Raw genomic sequence first — 19,910 nt, 5'->3', positions numbered from 1 at the left:
ACAATATATTTAGGTGTGGGGTGTCATACTGGAGCCCCATTGTGATTTCAGTCTCTGTTTTGAAGAACACAGAATTGTATCCTGGTCTATTGTGTCTGTCCACCCAATTTTGCTATATAATTAGAAGTAAAACAAACTTCATTTTACAAGGTATTACAGACATAGTATTTCCATTAGAAAACTGTTCCAGTATCTCATTGCTGTGGCAACAAAAGTGTTCTGCTAGTTTCCAGCCTAAATTCATCTTTGTAGTCGGTCTTCTGTAGCCAACCTTCCTCCCTCCCTCCCCCTCCCCACTGCTTAATCGATTCCTTTCCCCTGCCCATGTGTGCAGATAGCAATGCTCTTCTGCTTCTCCTAAGCCAAACAACATTTTTCTGTTTCTTTGCAGATAGATGTGGGCACTCCCTGCTTGTACTGTATGTTCACAGAAGACAGGTCAGTTCTGAGTCAGAAGCTGTGTACCTGTGTTTGTGCAGCCTGGTACTTTAGCTAAGGAAGCAGCATAGTGCTGATGTAACTATACAGCTTTTGGATCAGGGCTGGCTTGGATCACACCCTTCATCTGTCTGCAAAAGACAGGTGAATATGCTTAGTTTGCAGTGTGAACTCTTCTGGTCAAAGATATTGGCTTACATGCATTACATGCATTTCTCATGGCAGTTTTGCAGAGATTAGCATTTTCCTCACCTCCTTAGTCTGATGTAATGATTAGAGGATTAAAGTTGGTGTTTTCTGTTTTTTTTTTTTTTTTTTTTTTTTTTTTTTTTGTGAAGGGGGAGGGGTGGGAAATGTCACTACTTAAAGACGTGCAATATGCTTTGCGTATTGCAGAGAGTAGGCTGCACAACAGATACAAACAAGCTAAGCACCTCAACAGAAGAGTAGACTCCTGGAAACAGACTAGTAGAAATATTTTCAAATAGCTCCCCCTTCTCTAGCCTAAGCTACGTATCAATTTTAATTCTTTACTATGCACAATCTTTTTTCTTTCTTTTGCCTCAAAAGGGGTGATATTGAAATAATAAGCAGGCATGCTGTGTGTTTAGAAGGCAAACGTTCTGAATAAATCTTATTGGCTTTTGAGATTTCAGTACATTCTCGAGCATTATCACAGGTAATGGGAAATCATTTTGCAAAGATAAATTAAATGGGTTTAGTAGCTTAGCATGTGAATGTCTTAAAGCTAAGTAATGTGAAATATTGAGACAGATTTGTCAATAAAGAACAACTTCCTTTGGATTTTTTTGTAAGTCTGGGGGTGAACCTGGTGCTAGGGGTGTAGCTGGGTGTGCTGGTACAGAAAACTGATCGTAACTGACTTGCACAGAACAGTAAACCACTGCTCAAAGATAATGTCAGGGTTAATATTGTGCTTTCATGCCTTCATGTCAATGATCTCAAAAGCAACATCTCCCTAGTTGACAGAATGGATGACTGCATTGCACCAAATGTGGCATCTGCCCTTACAGCTGTGATTTCAGACTGATGTGACAGCCTCTGTGGGTCCTGGCTGCTGTGCAGTTATCATCTGACTCAGGAAACTATTTTTTTATTAATGTCATTTGATTACCTGATAGCCTCCAGATAGAATATGAAAAAAGAGAGACCTTAGAACTGGCGTGTTTTCTTTCGTTATGGGGATGGTTCTGGAAGAATTTTCTAAGGAAAAGAGTCTTTGTTAAACTAATGATGGAAAAAGAAAATCTTACAAAGCATTCTCCTTTGGGAAATCTGCAAAGAGGATGTACGATACTGTACAAGATGTGAAAAATTCAATGTGGATGAGGCGTGGTTTGAAAATTTATCTTCAACAGCCCATTGCAAATACTGTCAGTAGTTGTACAAATGTGAATTGCCCAACTGATTTGCTAAGTTCAGAAAGTGAAGTTTATTCAGAGACTTCAGAAGAAATATAGTGATGCAAGCAGTGTAAATATCTATTAAGACACAAATCTAGATTAAAGTTATTTAAAATTTGTATTTATCTCATGTTTAGTCCTGATCTGTCTAATACTAACACAATGACAGAGAGGTGTTTTCTTCTGAAGACAAAGAAGTGTTTCCTAGTGCAGTTTAACTTGTTCCACCTGAAGTTCTTATACTGTACAAACCTTATTTCTGCTTCTGAAGATTTCTGTTGTGGTGAAACAAATTCATTGTTCACTGCCTTATGTGATCTACTACTTGAATCAGTGGTGAATGACAGAGTGAAATAATGACAAAATCAGATACCCTATTCCAGCACTTCTGAAGATGAATTTTCAGAGTGTAAGAGAAAGGAAATAAAGAACACAGTAAAAGAGAATGAAACTTCAGTTATTTTAACTGAATTTAACTGTACTGTACCCATTTGAAAATATCACAGAAAGCAGCTGGACTGAAGTGATTGGATATAAAACTGGAAAAAAAAAACATTAGTAATTACATATGTTTACACAGTTACGAGAAGTGTTTTTTTTCCTCATGGCATAGCTGTATAATCAATGAATATACAGGTGTTGTAATTAAGAAATACAAAAGAGAGTTTGGCTAAGCAGATTATTACACCAAAAAGAATAGATAAAGAGTTTACACTTGCCCCAGGCTTGTCAGAAAACTCCAAAAGGAGAGATCTCCAGAAGGAGATCCTTCCCCCCCAGTAGTCAGCTCTTAAATGGGGTCTAGGAGAGGTGGAGCCAAGCTCCACCCCTTCTTGCAGCACAGGTGATTTGCCTTCACCTGTGCTCCCATGGCTGACTCATTGCTTGCCTCAGGTGATCAATCAGAGGTACAGGCTGTGATTCAGCAGTTCCCATACTCATGGCATAAGCTTATTTGTAGCGGGAATAAAAATAAATAAAAAAAAAACCCTTGCCTTTGTAATAATGCACACTTTGTGGTTTTATGAAGAGGTTAAGTTATTTACAACCAGGAGAGGCAGGAAAGAAGACCTTCAGTGTGTTTTGGTGTAGTAATTTCTGGGGGTGTGATAAAGGTATTGATATTCTTCCTGTGCAGTCTGTGCACCACGTGTGGGTAAAAGCTTTTGTAATGAGCCCCACTTCTGTAATAAGCCCTGCACCATGATGTAAGGGTGTGGCTTGCTGCTGTAACAAGTTATTTACGTAGGTTATTGGTGGTCTGTTTTTTTCCCCCTTTTCCTTCAGAGTTTCATTTAGGAGTGGGAGTGATTATAGTAAAATAAAAAATAAAAAATCACCACTTAGGAGCTTAATCATGTTATCCATGTCCACTAATGACTACAGCAACTCTAATGAGTTAGCCTGTAAGCTGAAAAGGAAGTGGAGTTTGAAATGAACAAGTCAGATGTTATTGGCTAATTATGCTAGGAAGAGTTCATATTTCTGATGGGCACTTTTGATTAGAGTTCTGAACTACTTTTCCCCTGAAGGTAAACAAGACAGGGAACATCCTGTGAAGATATTTCAGTTTCAGTGACTGACTGAGCTGGGGATGGTGCAGAATTCTGCAGCTATTCTGTAGATATGTTCTTCCAGAACTCAGCGGAGACGTTTACAGGGAGTAGGGACCCCTCTGGACTTAGATCTGAATATTTACAGATGGGAAATGCGTAAAATTTCATGATCTGTGTGAAGTGAGAGAGTCTTGCCATTGAGGTTGTCCCTGAGTTTTGTGCGAGTCTTTATTTAGCAGGATACATCTGTTTAGGCGAACTCCTGGTGACGGTGGTGGTAAAGGGATCCTTTAATCATTACATGACCCAAAATTGCATATTAATTGCTGGTAGCTGCAAGGCTTCTCTGCTTTTCCTGCCCACTTCCTGTTCTCCTAATATATTCATCACAAAGTACTGCGTATTTATCAGATGCAATGAAGTAGATGGATATTTATAAATGAATGATGTCAGACAAGCTTTAAAGAAAAAGAATATGATTTGCTGTGGATGTGAAGGGAAACTGAGAAGCTATAAGCTACCTAAGGCAATGGGGGATTCACCATTCAGTGTTTGGCCCTAACAGACTTGCTAAACTGTGCAAACTCAAATGTGTTTTAAGTGTTGCAATTAGCTCTATGATATTCACACTCATGGGGAAGGCAACCAGCATTCCTTGACAGAAGTAAGGTGCCAGGGTAGCTGACAGCATGTCATGGCCTATTTAAACAGGCAACCTGTTATGCTGATTTATGCTCTTCTGGGTAAACAAATGATCTCTGCTCTCACAGCACCTGCAGTATGCCAGCAATGGTACAGAAGCCCTTTCAAAGGGTTTGGTCCTAAACGCTTTCTTTCTCTAAATTTTTATTTCCTCACATATGGACAGGCACTGAGGTGACCTGCTGGCTTCATGTAACTAGTCCACTCTAGTCTGGAGTTTGCTCATTCTGTAATTTTATGGTCAGCTTTGCCTGACAGAAACAGTACTGAAAAGAGTTGTCCTGTACTGATCTCCTTAGATACACCTCACCTCTGTATTTGTGTGCCTCTTCTCCAGATCTTTTCCCTATGTTGACACTAGTGTTTTTGGCATTAGTGTTTTTGAACTTGTAGTGGGAGAGCAGATTAGCTGATACTAGGCCAAGCAAAAACATGTAATTTTCAGCAGGTGCGGTTCTGAGTAGACTCACGTTGGCTTAAGCCAACTTCAAAGCTTCACAACTCACACTACTTTGCTGCTAGAAGTGGCTTCTCTGACCCCTTTTTGTCAACCATGGGATGCTTGCAGACATTCTCCATTCCCTCTGTCCCCATTCTCCATCCTCATTCTCCGTCCCCCAATCCCTGACTGCAAAGTTGTTTCCTGTTTCCGCAGTTATTTGTCCATTTTAAATGGCATATTTATATATAATTTTTACTTTAGTTAGCATTGAATATAAAAAACCTTATCAATTATCAATTGCTTGGGAAATAAAATCTTTGGCTGACTAGCTTCAGTTGACCTCATGAACATTATTTGTATTTACCACCTTTCTTGCTGCTTCCAACCTCAGCTGTTCCCACTGGGGAATTTCTTCCTCTGACAGTTACTGCTGCAAGAACAATATTTATGGATCTCTTTTGGTGTTGGACTTCTGCTTCTCCAGTGCTTTGTATCTTTTGTCATTTATCTATGTATTGTGTCTTTATTTCACTCCAATATCTGTTTGGTTTAGTCATAGATTCAGATCTTGTGTGCAGAGGATACTAATGTACTTGGAGCAGGTATTAAAAAGTAAATCTAAGCTGTTCTCATAGCCCTAATAAATTATTTTTGGAGCCTATACTTATTTGTGTAGGATACTGCAAGCACACACAAGGCTGATTTGTTGTCTTTCTCTTTGCAGCATGCTATTGATGCAGATAATGCAGGAGTCAGTCCCATAGGAAATTCCTCTAACAACAGCAGTCATTGGGACCTTGGAAGTGCCTTTTTCTTTGCTGGAACAGTCATCACAACAATAGGTATGTTTATGTTTATCTGTTAAAATACATAGTCAGATCGAGAGCTGGATTACAAGTACATCTGTGGAAGGTAGATCGCAAAGAAGTGGCTAATCTGTATTCCAGTTCTCAGGAGGTGTGCCTCTGTTGTGTCTCAAGGGCATTGGGCCTCTGGGTAAATAATCAGAAGCTGTTTCCATAATTAGGGTGGAAAAACAATGCTGAACTGAAAACAAGTAGCACTGATGTAGCTGAGGGTTTATTATGCTGTTCTTAATGTTAGGGCAGGTGAACTTAATTATCACTTGAAAGATCAAGTATCAGTACTAGATGAAATAACTGTTATATGTTGTTGGGAATTTGAATTTTAATATTAAAAGTTAATTCATCCATGAGTAGCTCTCTTTCATCAATTTTGATATATAATCTTAAATTTGGTACAAAATTTCTTTTTTTGCACTACTACTTGTAACTGGAAATGTATCCACATAATTAACACATTATATCTTAAAAAACTTCTTTATTTTCATACTGGTAATATGTTACTGGAAGGAATGTCACAAATTGTAGATTATGCAAGAAAAAAAAAATTACCATTCTGGAATTTGTGGCCTTGAAATATTTTTACTTTTTTTCTCTGTTATGTGAAGAGTGTTCTAACAAGCTCCATTTTCTTTTCTTGAACCACTGATTTTAGTAAATTTGTTATTCAGGCCCTTGTCATTTGTGTCTCCTGTATATTGTGTCCAGTATATTTAGTGCCTTCATCTCTGAATGCTTACATTAGGTGTGCTAGGATTTCTGTCCTGTCTTCTGTGAAGCAGTTACTCAAAGATGAAGAAGTTGGATTTTCATTATTCAGGTCTGAGGGAAAATAAGATAAACTGATATCACTCGTGGCAAAGTTAATCTCCTGATAATCATACACTGGCTTTATAATTTTAAGCTTGATTTCAGTGCTGTCTTGGTTAGGAGTGAAGAGTTTAGAAACCACTGGAAACTTTTTTTGCTTTTTATTTGCATTGCTTTTAAGTATTCTTCTCACTTAAATCATGAGAGTCTGATTTCTGCAAGTTCTTTACATGACTAATACAACAAAATAACCTGGTGCATTTGCAAGACTTGCTGTTTTGCCCAAACAGTAGAGTCCTGGTACCCTTAGATCGGTGGAGTCTTGTGCCTTTACTTTGTTGTCAGGATGAGGATGAAAGAGTGATTACATAAAGCATACTCCTTTGTGTGGTCCTCTATATGCTAAGCTACATTGCCATGTATTTTTAATGGCAGCATAAAAGCAGGCGGTGGAGATAAAGAAAACATTTCTGAATCAAATGTTTATAAAACCCTCCCTAAATATTTGTTTACTCAGTAGACCGAAGTGGCAAGCTTTTAAATTACTCATTGAAATAAATGCCACTTTATAGGCATAGTTTATGTAAGCATAGTCTTTGGCATCTGCTATTAAAATAACTTATTGAAAAGAACTTGGATGTTTGCCCATATCTGCTTTAAGTTCTCCATGAATGAGATTTTTATAGGTTGCATGAAGTCTACGTATTGTGTCTGGGCAAGAAAATGGTTTTATTTTATCCACCAGAGCCCTGTTAGTATCCCTGTTATGCAGGCATTCAGTAGATTACTTGGTCATTCTCAGTCCACTGGCTAGTGAAACCTGAATTTTCTCAGACTTTTAGGAGAAATCTGGGATCTCGGATGCAGCTATGAAAAGGACTGTGGTTTGGAGCGTAGATAGTGTTGTGAATCAGCATAGTCCTTTCTCCATCATGTGAGAGATGGATTTATCCAGTGCTAGTGTTACAGAATGCTGATTATCACAATCATGTTGTCTCTTGTTCACCTTCAGATCAAACCATCTCGGATGTAAATTAAATAGGATTGTACTATATATTCCTCATATTTCTGTTCCTAAATACATTCTGCTACCTTCCTATGTGTTGCAAAATCTGAAAAATTCTTTCCTGTGGCTTTAAGAGGCAGTACAAATGTGTTTTCTTTCTACTCATCAGAGTGGTGAGGGGATAGGAAATTATGAGCTAACCACTGAAAATGAGTCTCGTCAGGTGAAACACAGTCCTGTCAGGAAATAATTGACAGAGCCTGAGAGGAGCAGCAGTGTGCAGGCACCATGCCAGCACTGCGTGATCTTTGTGCCATGATAAGTCAAGCTAGATTAGTTAATCACAAAAGAACTTTAAATAGGACCTGAATTTATAGAAGAAATGGGTAACTGAGTATACAAATGAAGAACTAAATCTCTATGGGTAGCTTGCCTGGGAAGTGACATCATTCCATGGAAAATCTGTAAATAGAAATCACATGTGGAACAAAGGCATCTCCGCAGTAACAGCCCATTAGTTTTTCTAAAAAGACCCTTATAAGTTTGAAGTTTCCAACAACTGTTTTTCTCTACAGGGTATGGAAACATTGCCCCAAGCACTGTTGGAGGCAAGGTATTCTGCATCTTGTATGCCATCTTTGGCATTCCTCTGTTTGGCTTCTTGCTGGCTGGAATTGGAGACCAACTTGGAACAATCTTTGGGAAGAGTATCGCAAGGGTGGAAAAGGTTTTCAGAGTAAGCTCTATCAGTTTTTTGCTTCCATTGTGTAACTTGATTTTAATTCTGTTGCTGTTACCTGCAGTCCTTTTTACATGTTAGGCACCTTGAAGGATTTACATTCCAAGCTGAGAAGATGCTTGATCTCCTTAAAAGCCCTTGTAGTCAGTTGAAAGAAATAGACTTCTCTAGATGGTGATGCAGGAGTAGGCTCTGTATTTCCTTTCTGAGGACCCATCATCTTTTCAATGACTGTAGGTTATCTCTGGAGAATATATCTACTAAAATAGCTTCTTTACAAGGACTAATTTAAAACAGCCTTCCAAACACCACAAGTTATTTTTGACAAGCATATCTGATCACTGAACATAGAGAGAAGTTAGTATAATATTGGGTGGAAGAGGGATGCTGAGTAGGTCCTGACTGTATTATTACTAAACCTTAAAGGACTTGGAAATCAGAGTTATTGGAGTAAATACAAACTTGGAAAGAGAAATACCTGATTGATACACTTTCACTGCAAGAGGCCGATGCGCTAGAGTAGATCTGCTGGTACAAGAACTGGTATAATACCAGTACGTATAATTGTTTTCATTGTTTTACCCACTCTATGTACCTTATGTACATAGACTTCTGCGTGGATTTTCTAGATTTGAATAGGTCATATAATTTCCCTTCTTCTAGCTGGTACCATCTATTTTTTGGGTCTATACCACCAAGAGCAATTCTTTTGCAAGCACTGCTGCAGACCTGGCAAATGATGATTTGCTAATTTGCTGATGGTTCACTTCAGGGATTCTCTCTTTGAAGCAGAACTTCTAGAAGTGACTTGTATGATGGTTCCTTTGGAGGCAGCATAACTGGAGGTAAGTCTTTCCAGGGATGGAGAAGATGAAAAGCTGTCCAAACTGGTTAGCGTAACATTTCTAAATATTACGCTAAATAGCGCATCTATTTCTAAAACATTCCCACAGATGAGAGCAAATTGCTTGTAGCTGTATTTTAAAGGAAATAATTGAGTATTAAACTGGAGTATGAGCAATTTCCCTTTTAATTAAGTTACTGTGAAGTGTCCCAGACTAGCCATAAGGAGTGTCTGTCAGACTAAATGTGGAAAAAGTTGGCTGGTTGATTACGGGTGAGTAACCATTTACATGCCTGACTGAGCTCTTGGAAATGGCCTACATTTTTATGAACTAAAAATAAGGTTATTGAAAGGTGACTCAGGCTGGCTGGTTCTGCAAAAACAAAAATAGCCAAGATCATGACTTTCTTTTCAGGGTAGCTTCTTGTTACTATACCTACTTCACCTGAAAGGAATCTTAGAACCTTCCAGTCTGCTTCTGCTCCCCCAAAAGTACAATAGTTATAATGTGAGTCAGAAAGTCTTTGATTAATTCTCAACTGTACTACTGGCTTTCTAGGTGACTTGGACAAAACCATTAAACTGTCAGCATGATAGTTTACAAATAAAAATAATACATGTCCTATTTGAAGTATTTTGAGATTCATAGATGAATTCTGATACTAATATTTAATACAGATTATTGCTCTTCAGCACATAATGGGAGTTCTTTTGGTACTCAAAGTATTCCTTTCTTTCCTTGTTTTAATGCAGTTGCTTGTTTTTTATAATCACCCAAACTATTCCTTTTCCTCCTTGGTATTTTGAGAGCTTCCAAAGCAATGTATATATCCCCAAGATATGTTTACTGCTTTTACTTTGTTTCTCATAGATACATAATATATACTTTATTATTACTAAGGTAAATTATAATAATCATTATAATGATAGTATCTATATAAATTATTAATATGTTTTGTTTACATAATCAGAAACCATATATGTTTGAAACTAATCAGACAATCCAGAAGTGAAGCAACCGTTCTTGATTTAATTATGAGCAGTGAGCAAAACTTAGCTCTACATGTAGTTTTTTGTTTCAGTTATTCAATGTGTAAGTCTTGATTCCTACTTCGTCTCCATGAGGAACTCAAATTCAACATATTTATGGGTGTAAAGCAACCTGCTACAACTGTTAGAGAGGACACAAAAATTTGCAGAATATTTATAATGAGACTGAAAGGTACAAATGTAGGCTAAGACACTAAAAGAGCTAAGAAAATATTGAGTGGTGTGCCCCACAAATCTTTTGGAGGCTCACTGAGTGTGTATCAGTATCTATTGATATTATATACTGCATTTCTAAAAGCTTTTGAGAAATTTTCTCATCAAAGGCTGTAAGAAAATCAAGCTGTGGTAAGGAAAGAGAGAAGATCTCACACATCAGTAACTGTCTGAAGGAGAAATGGAGATTAGGAGTAGAGCATCGGTGTGAATCAGCTGGAGTCCTGTTGGAATCTTACAGTTTTGACAGGAACGGTCTGGAGTGACTCAGACAAGAAGATGAATATGCAGATGACAGAATCTACAGATGACAGAGTCTGCAAATTGCATCTCTAAATATTTCAGAATAGCTAAAATGAAAGGTGCAAAATGATGATAAGATGATAAATGAAATCTAGTGTTAGCAATACAAAATAATGCTGAATTCTTTATTTTGAGGAAAGAAATTCTAATATATTTAGTCAGAGATGACAATTGTATTTCACTACTCCTAGAGGGACTTGGGATTACTGTGGTTGGTTCTTTGAACTCTGCAAAACCTAGTGGTGGTTAAAAAGTGTAAGAGTATCAGGAAAGGGGCTAAGAACCAGATGGAAAAGATCCTTCTGTATCTGCACAGATCTATGGTGCAATTCCACCACGAGTCTCCCATTCAGTTCCAATAACCCAATTTCTAAAACAATTAAGAGAAATTAAAAACAGTACTACGGTCTGCACCTGCAGGCCTTGTAGCTGAGTCTCTAAGGCTGCATTCACTACCTACCCATATTACTTGCCTTCTAATGGGTTCTTGCCTCTCTAGAAGATCATGGGCAATTTGAGACAGTCCAGCTTATACATTTGAGGAAGGAACTTCATAAGGTCTTATAAATAGACACTACACCCACAGTGTTGAGAGAATATTTCAGCACAGGGGCTGGACACATGCCACTGCACGTTTTGATGATAAAAGTAACATTGCCACTATTTCAGTGTGTAGGTAACCAGAAAAACAACTATTTACTTCTCTGTGATTAAGGAGAGTTGGAAGTACTTCACTGCAAAGCAGTGCTTTGGGAAAACAGGAACTTTCACATATCTTTTTAGAAAAGAGATGCACTGGATTGGACTACAAGGAGGAACCCTGAACATCACACATTGGCTAATTTATGCTGTCTCTCCTATTGTAATAATGCTGCTTTATAAAAGTAAATAAGCATCAACCAGATCACAGACATAAATCAAAGTGTCCTCCACACAGACTCTCCCCATTCAGCTACTGATTACTCTGATATAGGAGTTGGAAATGATGATCTTTGTGCATCCTTTCCAAGTTGGGGTATTCTATGATTCTATCTTCAATAACCTGGACAGAAACTATCTACAAATCTGTTCTCACTTAGATACAAATGTGATGGTCCAAGAAATGTATGTACAGGGTCATTAAATGCACTACATATTCATGAATCATTCAATATCTAGGCTCAGTGATGAACTGTGTTCCAAGCTCATCTGAGAAAATCAAGTAAAAATTCAACATTTAATTGAAAAATTGATATTTTTTGTAATCATTTTCAGCTAGCATTGACACTATAGAAATTAAATATACCTTGAAAGGTGGCATAAAACCATAAAAATAGTGCTGTTACCTTGCTTAATGGGAAGGATCTTATGAATGACCAGAAGCTGTTTCTATAATAAACAGCAGAACAAACACCATTCTTTTAGATTGTTCTATACACACAACGGTTGAAAGCATCTAAAGATAGAAAGGATAGCGCTCCAGAGTACATAGCTACAGAATGCACTGTCATTATCACGAGTTAAATATAGGCTGGATTCAGACAGTCTTTATTCAGACTTTGTAACAAGTCTTTAGGTCTAACTGGAAGTAGATCAGATGACCATAACCAGACAGATCTTCCCTCAGTTTGCAGTTCGGTACAGATGCAGGCATTGAGTGTGGACACACCATGCTCCTGAGAGCACTTCAGGATTTTCTAGCATGTAAGGTGAAACTGCTGGGAGCATTTCCTAGGCTTGATGACTCCTTTCACTGCTCTAGTTTACTGCAGTGGTGCTGAGGACAAGCCAGGCAGTACAGCAGGTAGGGCATTGATCGCCATACAGGAATGTAAGCAAGCAGTCAGAAACATGGTTGGTGGCAAGACTTCTCCACTGAAGCTTGTGCATCTAGAAAGTATAGTACTTTGTGTAGAAATACAGTGTGTCTGTAAACAAACCATAATTCACTGAATGAGAATTATCAGAACAGGTACATCTGATGCCTGTCTTTCCAGTGTTAAGCTTAAAGAACTTGTTTGCTATTAAACTCTTGAGAAATGATGTGCTCTAGATATGAAAGACCTATATGTGTTATGGAAATTACATGCACTTCCCTCCTCCCCCCCAAAAAAAACAAGCCAGCAATGGGCTTTATCTGAATCTTGGAAAAGATATAGGAAAAAACAGTTGTTGTTGGAAGTTGGGACTGGGAGTGGGGCAGAAGTAGAAGTCCTGCTGAGCCACTGGGAAGCTTTCTTTAAGCAAATTCTAAAGATTTACCTTTCCTAAACACTGTTGTTTGCCTTTCTGGATAGATTAGATCTATCCTACCTATTCTTTCTCTTAGAGAATAAAATTATTTTTAGTGATTTTCGGCTGCTCTGATCTCTTTTGTTATTATACCAGTGACAGGATTTATCTTTATCAATTCCTTATCTAAAAATGAGTGCAACAACTCAAGGGAAAGAAACTTTGTAGAGGAGAGTAACTGGTCCAGTTGCTGGTCCAATTAAGCTGTAAGAGATTTCCTTTACCGCTTCTCCACTGGGTTAACTCCATAACTCAACCCCCAGCTGCTCTCTGCAAGGCATCCACCACTCTGTACTCTGTATCTTGCAAACTCATATCAGCATTAGTTCTTATTTTTTTAGCAGATATGTTAAGCTTTTAGATGATGCTGTTCTCAAAGCCTGAAATTGAAATTCAGATAGCAGCTTAGGCAAAAAAGGAAATCATTCTGAATTTGCAATTGTTTTTATTACATTCAAAATTTGGCATATAGTTAATAGATAAATGTATTGTAAACTTAGTGACGTTACCTAGCAAGAGACGATACACAGTTGTGAATATATGATGTTGAAAAGTTTGCTAATAAACTTTGAAACTTTGTTAATAAAATCTGACACCTTCATTTCTGAGCATATAAACTTATGTCAAACTGATGGAAAAGTTTCATCTCTACTTCCTGACATCTAATCAAATTATACCAGAAATCAACAAAATCTCTTTTAAGTTCTATTTCATTTCCTTACTAGCCAACGTCAATGTGTTACTACAGTAGCTGCTAAGACTTCACTGAGGCTATAAACATCCTATCTTTTTTTTTTTTTCCTGTGGTTTTTTTTTTTTTTTTTTAATATAGAGTTATTTACTGTTACTTTCTGTAAGGTAAAAAGCTGTGTTTTTAATATTTTAATTCTATTTTATTTTTATCACACTCAAGCTTTCACAGAGGAATGAGCTAGAACAATGATCAATCTGCCATCTGCTGGTATTCTGTCTCTGGAATTCAAACCAGTGGTGCATGTACACAGTACTATTCCAAGATGATTCAAGACTTATGAGCTGAAATTCCAGTGTTCAGAATTTTGTCTAACAGTTTCCTGGGTCATTTCCACCAAAACGAAATGTCTGATGAATATAAAAATTCTGCCACCAGAAAGGAGTGCTTTGCTTTTATAATTTAATAAGAAATTCTTATTGTTGCAATAAAGACAGTGGATCTAATTGCATTCTACTATGGTTTATTACCACTTTGAGACCATAGAAGCCAGTCAGGAACAGGACTTCAGTATTAAGATTGTGTAGAAACAGTCATTTATAAACATTATTTTTAAATGGACAGGAAAATACACAGAGGAAATATGATTGTAGCAAATGACAAGTTGGTATGAGATAGAAAGTTTTGGAGGGAAGAAGCCAACTGGAAATTAAAAGAGAAGCAATGCTGAGAAGTTGGAAGAAGTGGTTAAGGATGGCAGGAATTAAATGAGGCTGACATTAAAATATTGTTAGAAGAATGGGGAGGTAGAACCAAACAGCTGTTCACAGAAGAAATTTTCCCCCATAATTTCAGGTGTATTTTGATCTATCCACCTGTCTCTGCTCTACTCATCTTCCTGCTCCTCCAAACCTGGAACTGCTGTTAGGATCTTCCTTGCAATTATTTTCCATGGGATATGTGATGGGCAGGAAGTAGAAAGGAGGCACAACTGCATGATTTCCTCAGAACAGACTTCCCTCATCATAATCCTGCAACAAATAAGTCACAACAAGGAATGAGTGCTAAGGCTACTTTACTTTCTTCACCACTTCACATCAGCAATCCCTGTTATGGACTCCTATAATGTGTTGACCTTGCTGGATGGTGATACACAAGACAGATAGGGCCTTGCTCTTTCAGGTAGGTGAGTTGTACATGAATCTTGCCTTAAGCTGACTGGCCTTGCAGCCATCCCGGGCAAACATTACAGATGTAGGAGTGAAGACTCTGGAAACTACTACTGCAAGGCATGCATCTAGGGCAGCAATGTAGAAGGTGTGTGGTAGACTTACAGTTGAACTCCCTTTCACTGACAAGAATAATATTTCTTATGAAGTTGCTAAGTTAGCTGCAGAATAACTTTGAGGAAGAGATTATGCAAATTCTGTTGTCATTCACAAGATCACCTTGTTACTGAAGGACCAAAGGTGATTTAGCCTTGGAGAGAAACGTTACACAGTGTGAGCTGACTTTAAGCTGTTTTCATTTGGTTTTTGCAATTTTATGCCTCTGTCATTGCTTGGGAACTTGGTTCTTTGAACCTGCTACTGTTTTGCTCCAGATGCAACAAAATAACTTGTTCAGGAAAAAATTAGTCTGTCTGGTGAGAGCTTGTACAGATGAAAAGATTTGTTGTACAGTGCTGATGTACAAATTCAGAATAGTAGAAACAGCAAATGCATGTGAAGTCTCAGCTCATTATCTATTCTTCTGCCTGTAACTCCTGAAGTGTCAGACTGAGAGTTACAGTTTCATGAACAATGTGAAAGAGGTACTTGTACATTAAAATGGCATTGGTTTATATACGTACATACTTATGTATGCTTTATTTCAACTATGCGAGCACTTGAATGTACATTTCAAACCTGAGTATTCTGAAATTTAGGAGTGATTTAAACCAAAACCTAGATGCAGATCAAAATTTTGCAGTCAATTATCACTAAATTTATGGATATATGCATGGTCAGATACTAGCAAAATAGGTCTGCTGGTAATGAGTTGTCCTTCATAATTCTCAAGAAGTGTATTTATCTAAAAGTGGACTTTAAAACATAAGAATAATAAAAAACTAGACATACACTAGTGCTTGGCAACAATACATCTGTAGTGCCTTATGAAACTGGTGAGTTCTTTACTTCATTTTCAGTTCCTCTATTTGAGATCTGAAGATGTTTTTGTATATTAGCTGATGATAGAAGTGAAATTAAGGAAAGGTACTATAAGAATCCAGAACTTGCAGTGTCTGCATAGGCTGTATGCAAAGAGCATAGCAGATAGAGCAGCTTGGAAGAACAATTTAAAACAGCTAGAATCATGAGCAAGATGTACCAGACTTAGCAAACACTGTGCTTCTATTTATTTTAGCTTATTTTCCTCGTCGAACTTTATTTAGACCAAAAAGAACTATCTTTAAGAACAGTCAGTGCTGAGGAGTTACTCTTCTGAATCTTCTGTCTGTAAAAATTTAAGACTGATGTGCTGTCTTCAGGGAAATGAGACCTCAGCACAGTGACTTTTTCAACCTATGAAAATTCAAACAGTCTGTCTTCAACCACAATGGAATTGATTGTGAGCTACTTTTGATAGATGTACACCTCAGTCCTTCCTCTTGAAAAGGAATTTCACTGAGAAGAAAACAATAGAATGCAGTGTGGAAATTTGTTTCGATCCTTTTAATAAATAGTCTGACAACTGTTAAAAGTTAAAATACATGAAGCCCTTCTGAAATCCAGGGCTTCTTTTTCTAGATAAGTGCTCTAGTTTGGAAAACTCTGATTACATTGACTTCTAGTTCATCAGTAATTTATCTGCCATTAAGAGGACTGTTAGTCTCCGTGTACTTTAAGGAAGTATTCTTCCTTCTGCTCCTTTCTACTTGGACTCCTTCAGTGCTCTTCCTAAAAACAGTTGTTCTTCTAACTGCTTTTCTTGGCTGAAAAGCAAACCAGACCCAGGACCATCTGGGTACTTTACTGTAATATGCCTAGCAATGGCAAAAGTGTGACCACTGACTCTTGCAGTGTTGAAGTGGAAGATGAAATGCAGCAGTAGTAAATTTACAGTGCCTGTCTCTGAAATACCTTGAGAAGGTACAGGCCACATCTTTTTTTCTGCTTCCAGCCAGTACTTTAATTATGATTATGGAAATGTAACAGGAAGTTTTATTTTTATATTTGCTCATTACTTGCTTTAGTAGTTCTCACGCCACTGTGCTTAATACAAGATAGAGCTAAACGATAACCCCGTGGATGAACTAAATGAACAATGGTGCAGGCTGTGACTTCATTACATACAATGACTCTTCACCAGAGATAAATTTGTCTATGAATTCTATTTAAGAATATACCAAATTCTATTTTTAATATACCGTTGTCACTCTTCGATTCAAATACTCCGCTGCATTTAAGCTACAGGAAAGTATATTTGCTACACAGTGCTGAGACTATGTTTGGAACAAAAAATTCATGACAAAATCTGTGGATCCTAGTCATGGAGTATCTGTTTTTGGCATTTTATCTCTACAAATTGGATATTTATTTCAGTTAGCAATGCTTGCAGCTTATCTGCTTTAGGGAAAATAACCCAAATGCAGCAAACCTTTTGGAGGTTTGTTTTTACCCCAAGCCCTTTGTTGCCAAACATCAGTTCAGACTCTAAAGCTTACCTCAGCTGGCTGTGGAGCATGTCTTTCTTTAATTCTTCAAGTCAACAAACGCTTGCAAAACCCAATTTAAGGGTTAATATTTTCCTGAAGAGTTAGGTACAGATCTTGACATCTCTGTAAGGCCTTCTAGACCTGTCCACCTTCTGCATTTCTACACAGAGCCTGAATTCCAAATTTCTTCTTAAGGAAGGTAGATAGATAAATGGTCCTTCTTTATCACAGAATTACAGAACTGGAAGGAATCTCTAGAGATCATCGAGTCCAACCCAATGGAACCACTATTCTGGAGGGTAAGGTTACTCATGCTGACTACTACTGGAATTAGTATTAGTCATTTTAATTTCAGTGGAGAACACTGGAAGTAAACCTCTTTAGATGCAAGCAGATCTTTCCCATGAAATACATTGCTTTGTGTATTTCGTCTTCACCTTTGAGGATTATCAAGCTGTCACATTAACAACTCCAATGCATTTTACACATGCATATATTTCCAGAGCTTATACACATACACGTCATTGTGGCAACAAGAAATGTTTTGAACCGTGAAGCGAAGTATTTGATGCATCCCTCTCTCTATGCCAGCTCTTTTCTTTCAACAGTGTTTCCTGCTTTCCTTTTAACTTTGAACTCTAAGCACATAGCAATGGCAGCTCCTGCAAAATGTTGAAGAAAGCTGGTAGAGGCAGGGAGAAAGTTGTAACATGGAGACAATATTCTGAATACTCAGTAGTATGAAGAGCAGAAAACATAACAGCAAAAAATCAAAGCCCAAGCAGAGTTAATAAAAGAAATACAAAATATCTCCACTCTGCAAACTGGAGAAAATTCTAACACTAATATCAAATTTCTGTTTTTTGCTAAGTCGTTGAAATTGGCCACATCATGCTGTAGATAACTGGATCTCTCATTGATCTAGATACAGTAAGTGTTTTTCTGTCTCGGTACATTTCATAGTTAGATTTTGAGCATATACTAATAAATTTAGCCTTGCTGCAATATGGCACTTTTCTTTGCTCTATCATAACTGCATTTTAATTTTGCCCTGAATTGCAGAGTTGCATGGATGAAAAAGAAGAAAGCATTGCCTCAGCACTTATCAAAATCAAGGTTTCCAGAACTAGCAAGTTAAAATTCTTTCAGGTAAAGGGAACCGATGCAGAAGAACCATTATTAACTCATTCTGCACTCTCTGGAAGCAGGGAATGTAGCTATAATTCAAAAAGGAGCATAAGGATGGAGGAAAGAAGCAGCATACTCCAAATCTGGCCTTTGAATGCATCCTTTGAATTTCTTTAGATCTGTGTCATGAGCTTCTGTTGCCCTCTGTCTGCTCCAATGTCTGAGAATAGTGTATGCAGAATGGATCCTTCTTATTCCACATTTATTTTTTTCTGGGCCTGTATAGAGATCAGCCAGAACAGAAGTTTGAGCTCATTATTGTTATTTTTGTTTCCTCAGTAGCATGACGAGCACCTTGATGAAATTAGTTGATGCATATCAAAAATCCCTAACTGTGCTTTCTTGTGAGAGAAAGAAGATAGAAAAGAGATACACTGAGCCTAGAAAATTTCCATAGCAGTGTTTCTGTATTTTCATAACACAATATCAGTACTTACATTATGACTGCAGCAAGATCCATGCCTAACAGTTTACAAAAATAACATTTGAGAAAGCTGCTACCCTGTGAAAAGCTTGCTGCGTATTCCATCTGGATCTAGACAAACACCCTGCAGAAGTGTTGTTTTATGGGAAAAAACAGCTATGTAAAAAATAAATCCTTCTTTATCCTGACCTGTGTCCCATATGTATTCAGGATTGTCTCTACCAAGCTTAGTAACAAATATGAGTGTTTACAGCTTTTAATATCCATTTCTCCTATGGTACTTGCTATACCTAAGAAATAGGGGATGGATTTTGCAACTTCTTTTGATACAGTAGCAATGTACTTTGTAAAACACAAGAATTGAAATAGCACTGAGGCACCAAGAGAGCTCATCAGATGAGGGGCAAGCTTGTCTAGTGGAATGGCTCAAACCACCATTCTTAACTCATGGAAGTGTCTGAAATGTCATATGTATATTTTGGATATGTTGTATGGGATTCTACTTCTAGGCTTTCAAAGAGATTTGCCTTCTTCATTGATATTGTGAGTTTTCCCTGGCTGCTTGCATAGATGCTTGCTCCCTCCCTCCTGGTGGAGGAAATAGGAAAGCAAGAGAAAGAAAATTTGTATGTTAAAATAAACACAGGAATATCACCATGTATTGCTGCATGCAAAAAGTACTTGACTTGGGGAATTTAAATTAATTTAATGACAATTAGCATAAATATTTCATAACTAAGGGTATTTGGAAACATAAAAAGACAAACATTCAAAATGTCTTTCATCCCTCTTCCCCAGGCTCACTCAACTTCACTCCATTTCAACTCACTTCATTTCAGATGTATCTCCTCCACACATATTATTATCACAAGTCATACACAGTCCTTCCTTTGTGTCAGCATGCAGTGCAGGAGGACAGGGCCAGTGCACAGTGTCTTATCTCTGCTGCTTTTTCTGTCTCACTCTTTTCCACTGCCCCAGTGCTGATCTTCCATGGGCTGCAATTGCTGCACAGAAGTACCTGCTCTGCACTGGAGCACCTCCCACTTCTCAACCTTGTTCCCTCCTTAACTCCTCTCTTTCCTCCTCCTGTCCCTTTATGGCATTTCTATTTTTTTTAAAATATTTATTTCCCAGAGGTGCCACCATCTTGGCTGCTGGGTCTGGCCCTGGATTGCAGTGGCACAGTTGGATCCAGCTGGAACCCAGTGCATCCTACACGAAGCAGCCCTGGCCTCTCCTTACCCCT

General features: G+C 37.8%; 1 protein-coding gene across 1 annotated transcript in view; it reads left to right on the top strand.

The window, feature by feature from the left end:
• KCNK10 (potassium two pore domain channel subfamily K member 10) overlaps positions 1–19,910 on the top strand; it is a 62,140-nt gene that overhangs the window by 24,126 nt on the left and 18,104 nt on the right. The window contains exons 3-4 of the mRNA XM_031553637.2: positions 5,287–5,404; positions 7,817–7,977. Coding sequence (XP_031409497.1) covers positions 5,287–5,404; positions 7,817–7,977 — 279 coding nt within the window. The remainder of the gene's footprint in view (positions 1–5,286; positions 5,405–7,816; positions 7,978–19,910) is intronic.

The sequence above is a fragment of the Meleagris gallopavo genome, chromosome 5 (genome assembly GCF_905368555.1).
Source record: "Meleagris gallopavo chromosome 5, MGAL_WU_HG_1.1, whole genome shotgun sequence".
Taxonomy (NCBI): domain Eukaryota; kingdom Metazoa; phylum Chordata; class Aves; order Galliformes; family Phasianidae; genus Meleagris; species Meleagris gallopavo.
The sequence above is the reverse complement of the archived record's forward strand: the minus strand, read 5'-3'. Positions and strand labels throughout refer to the sequence as shown.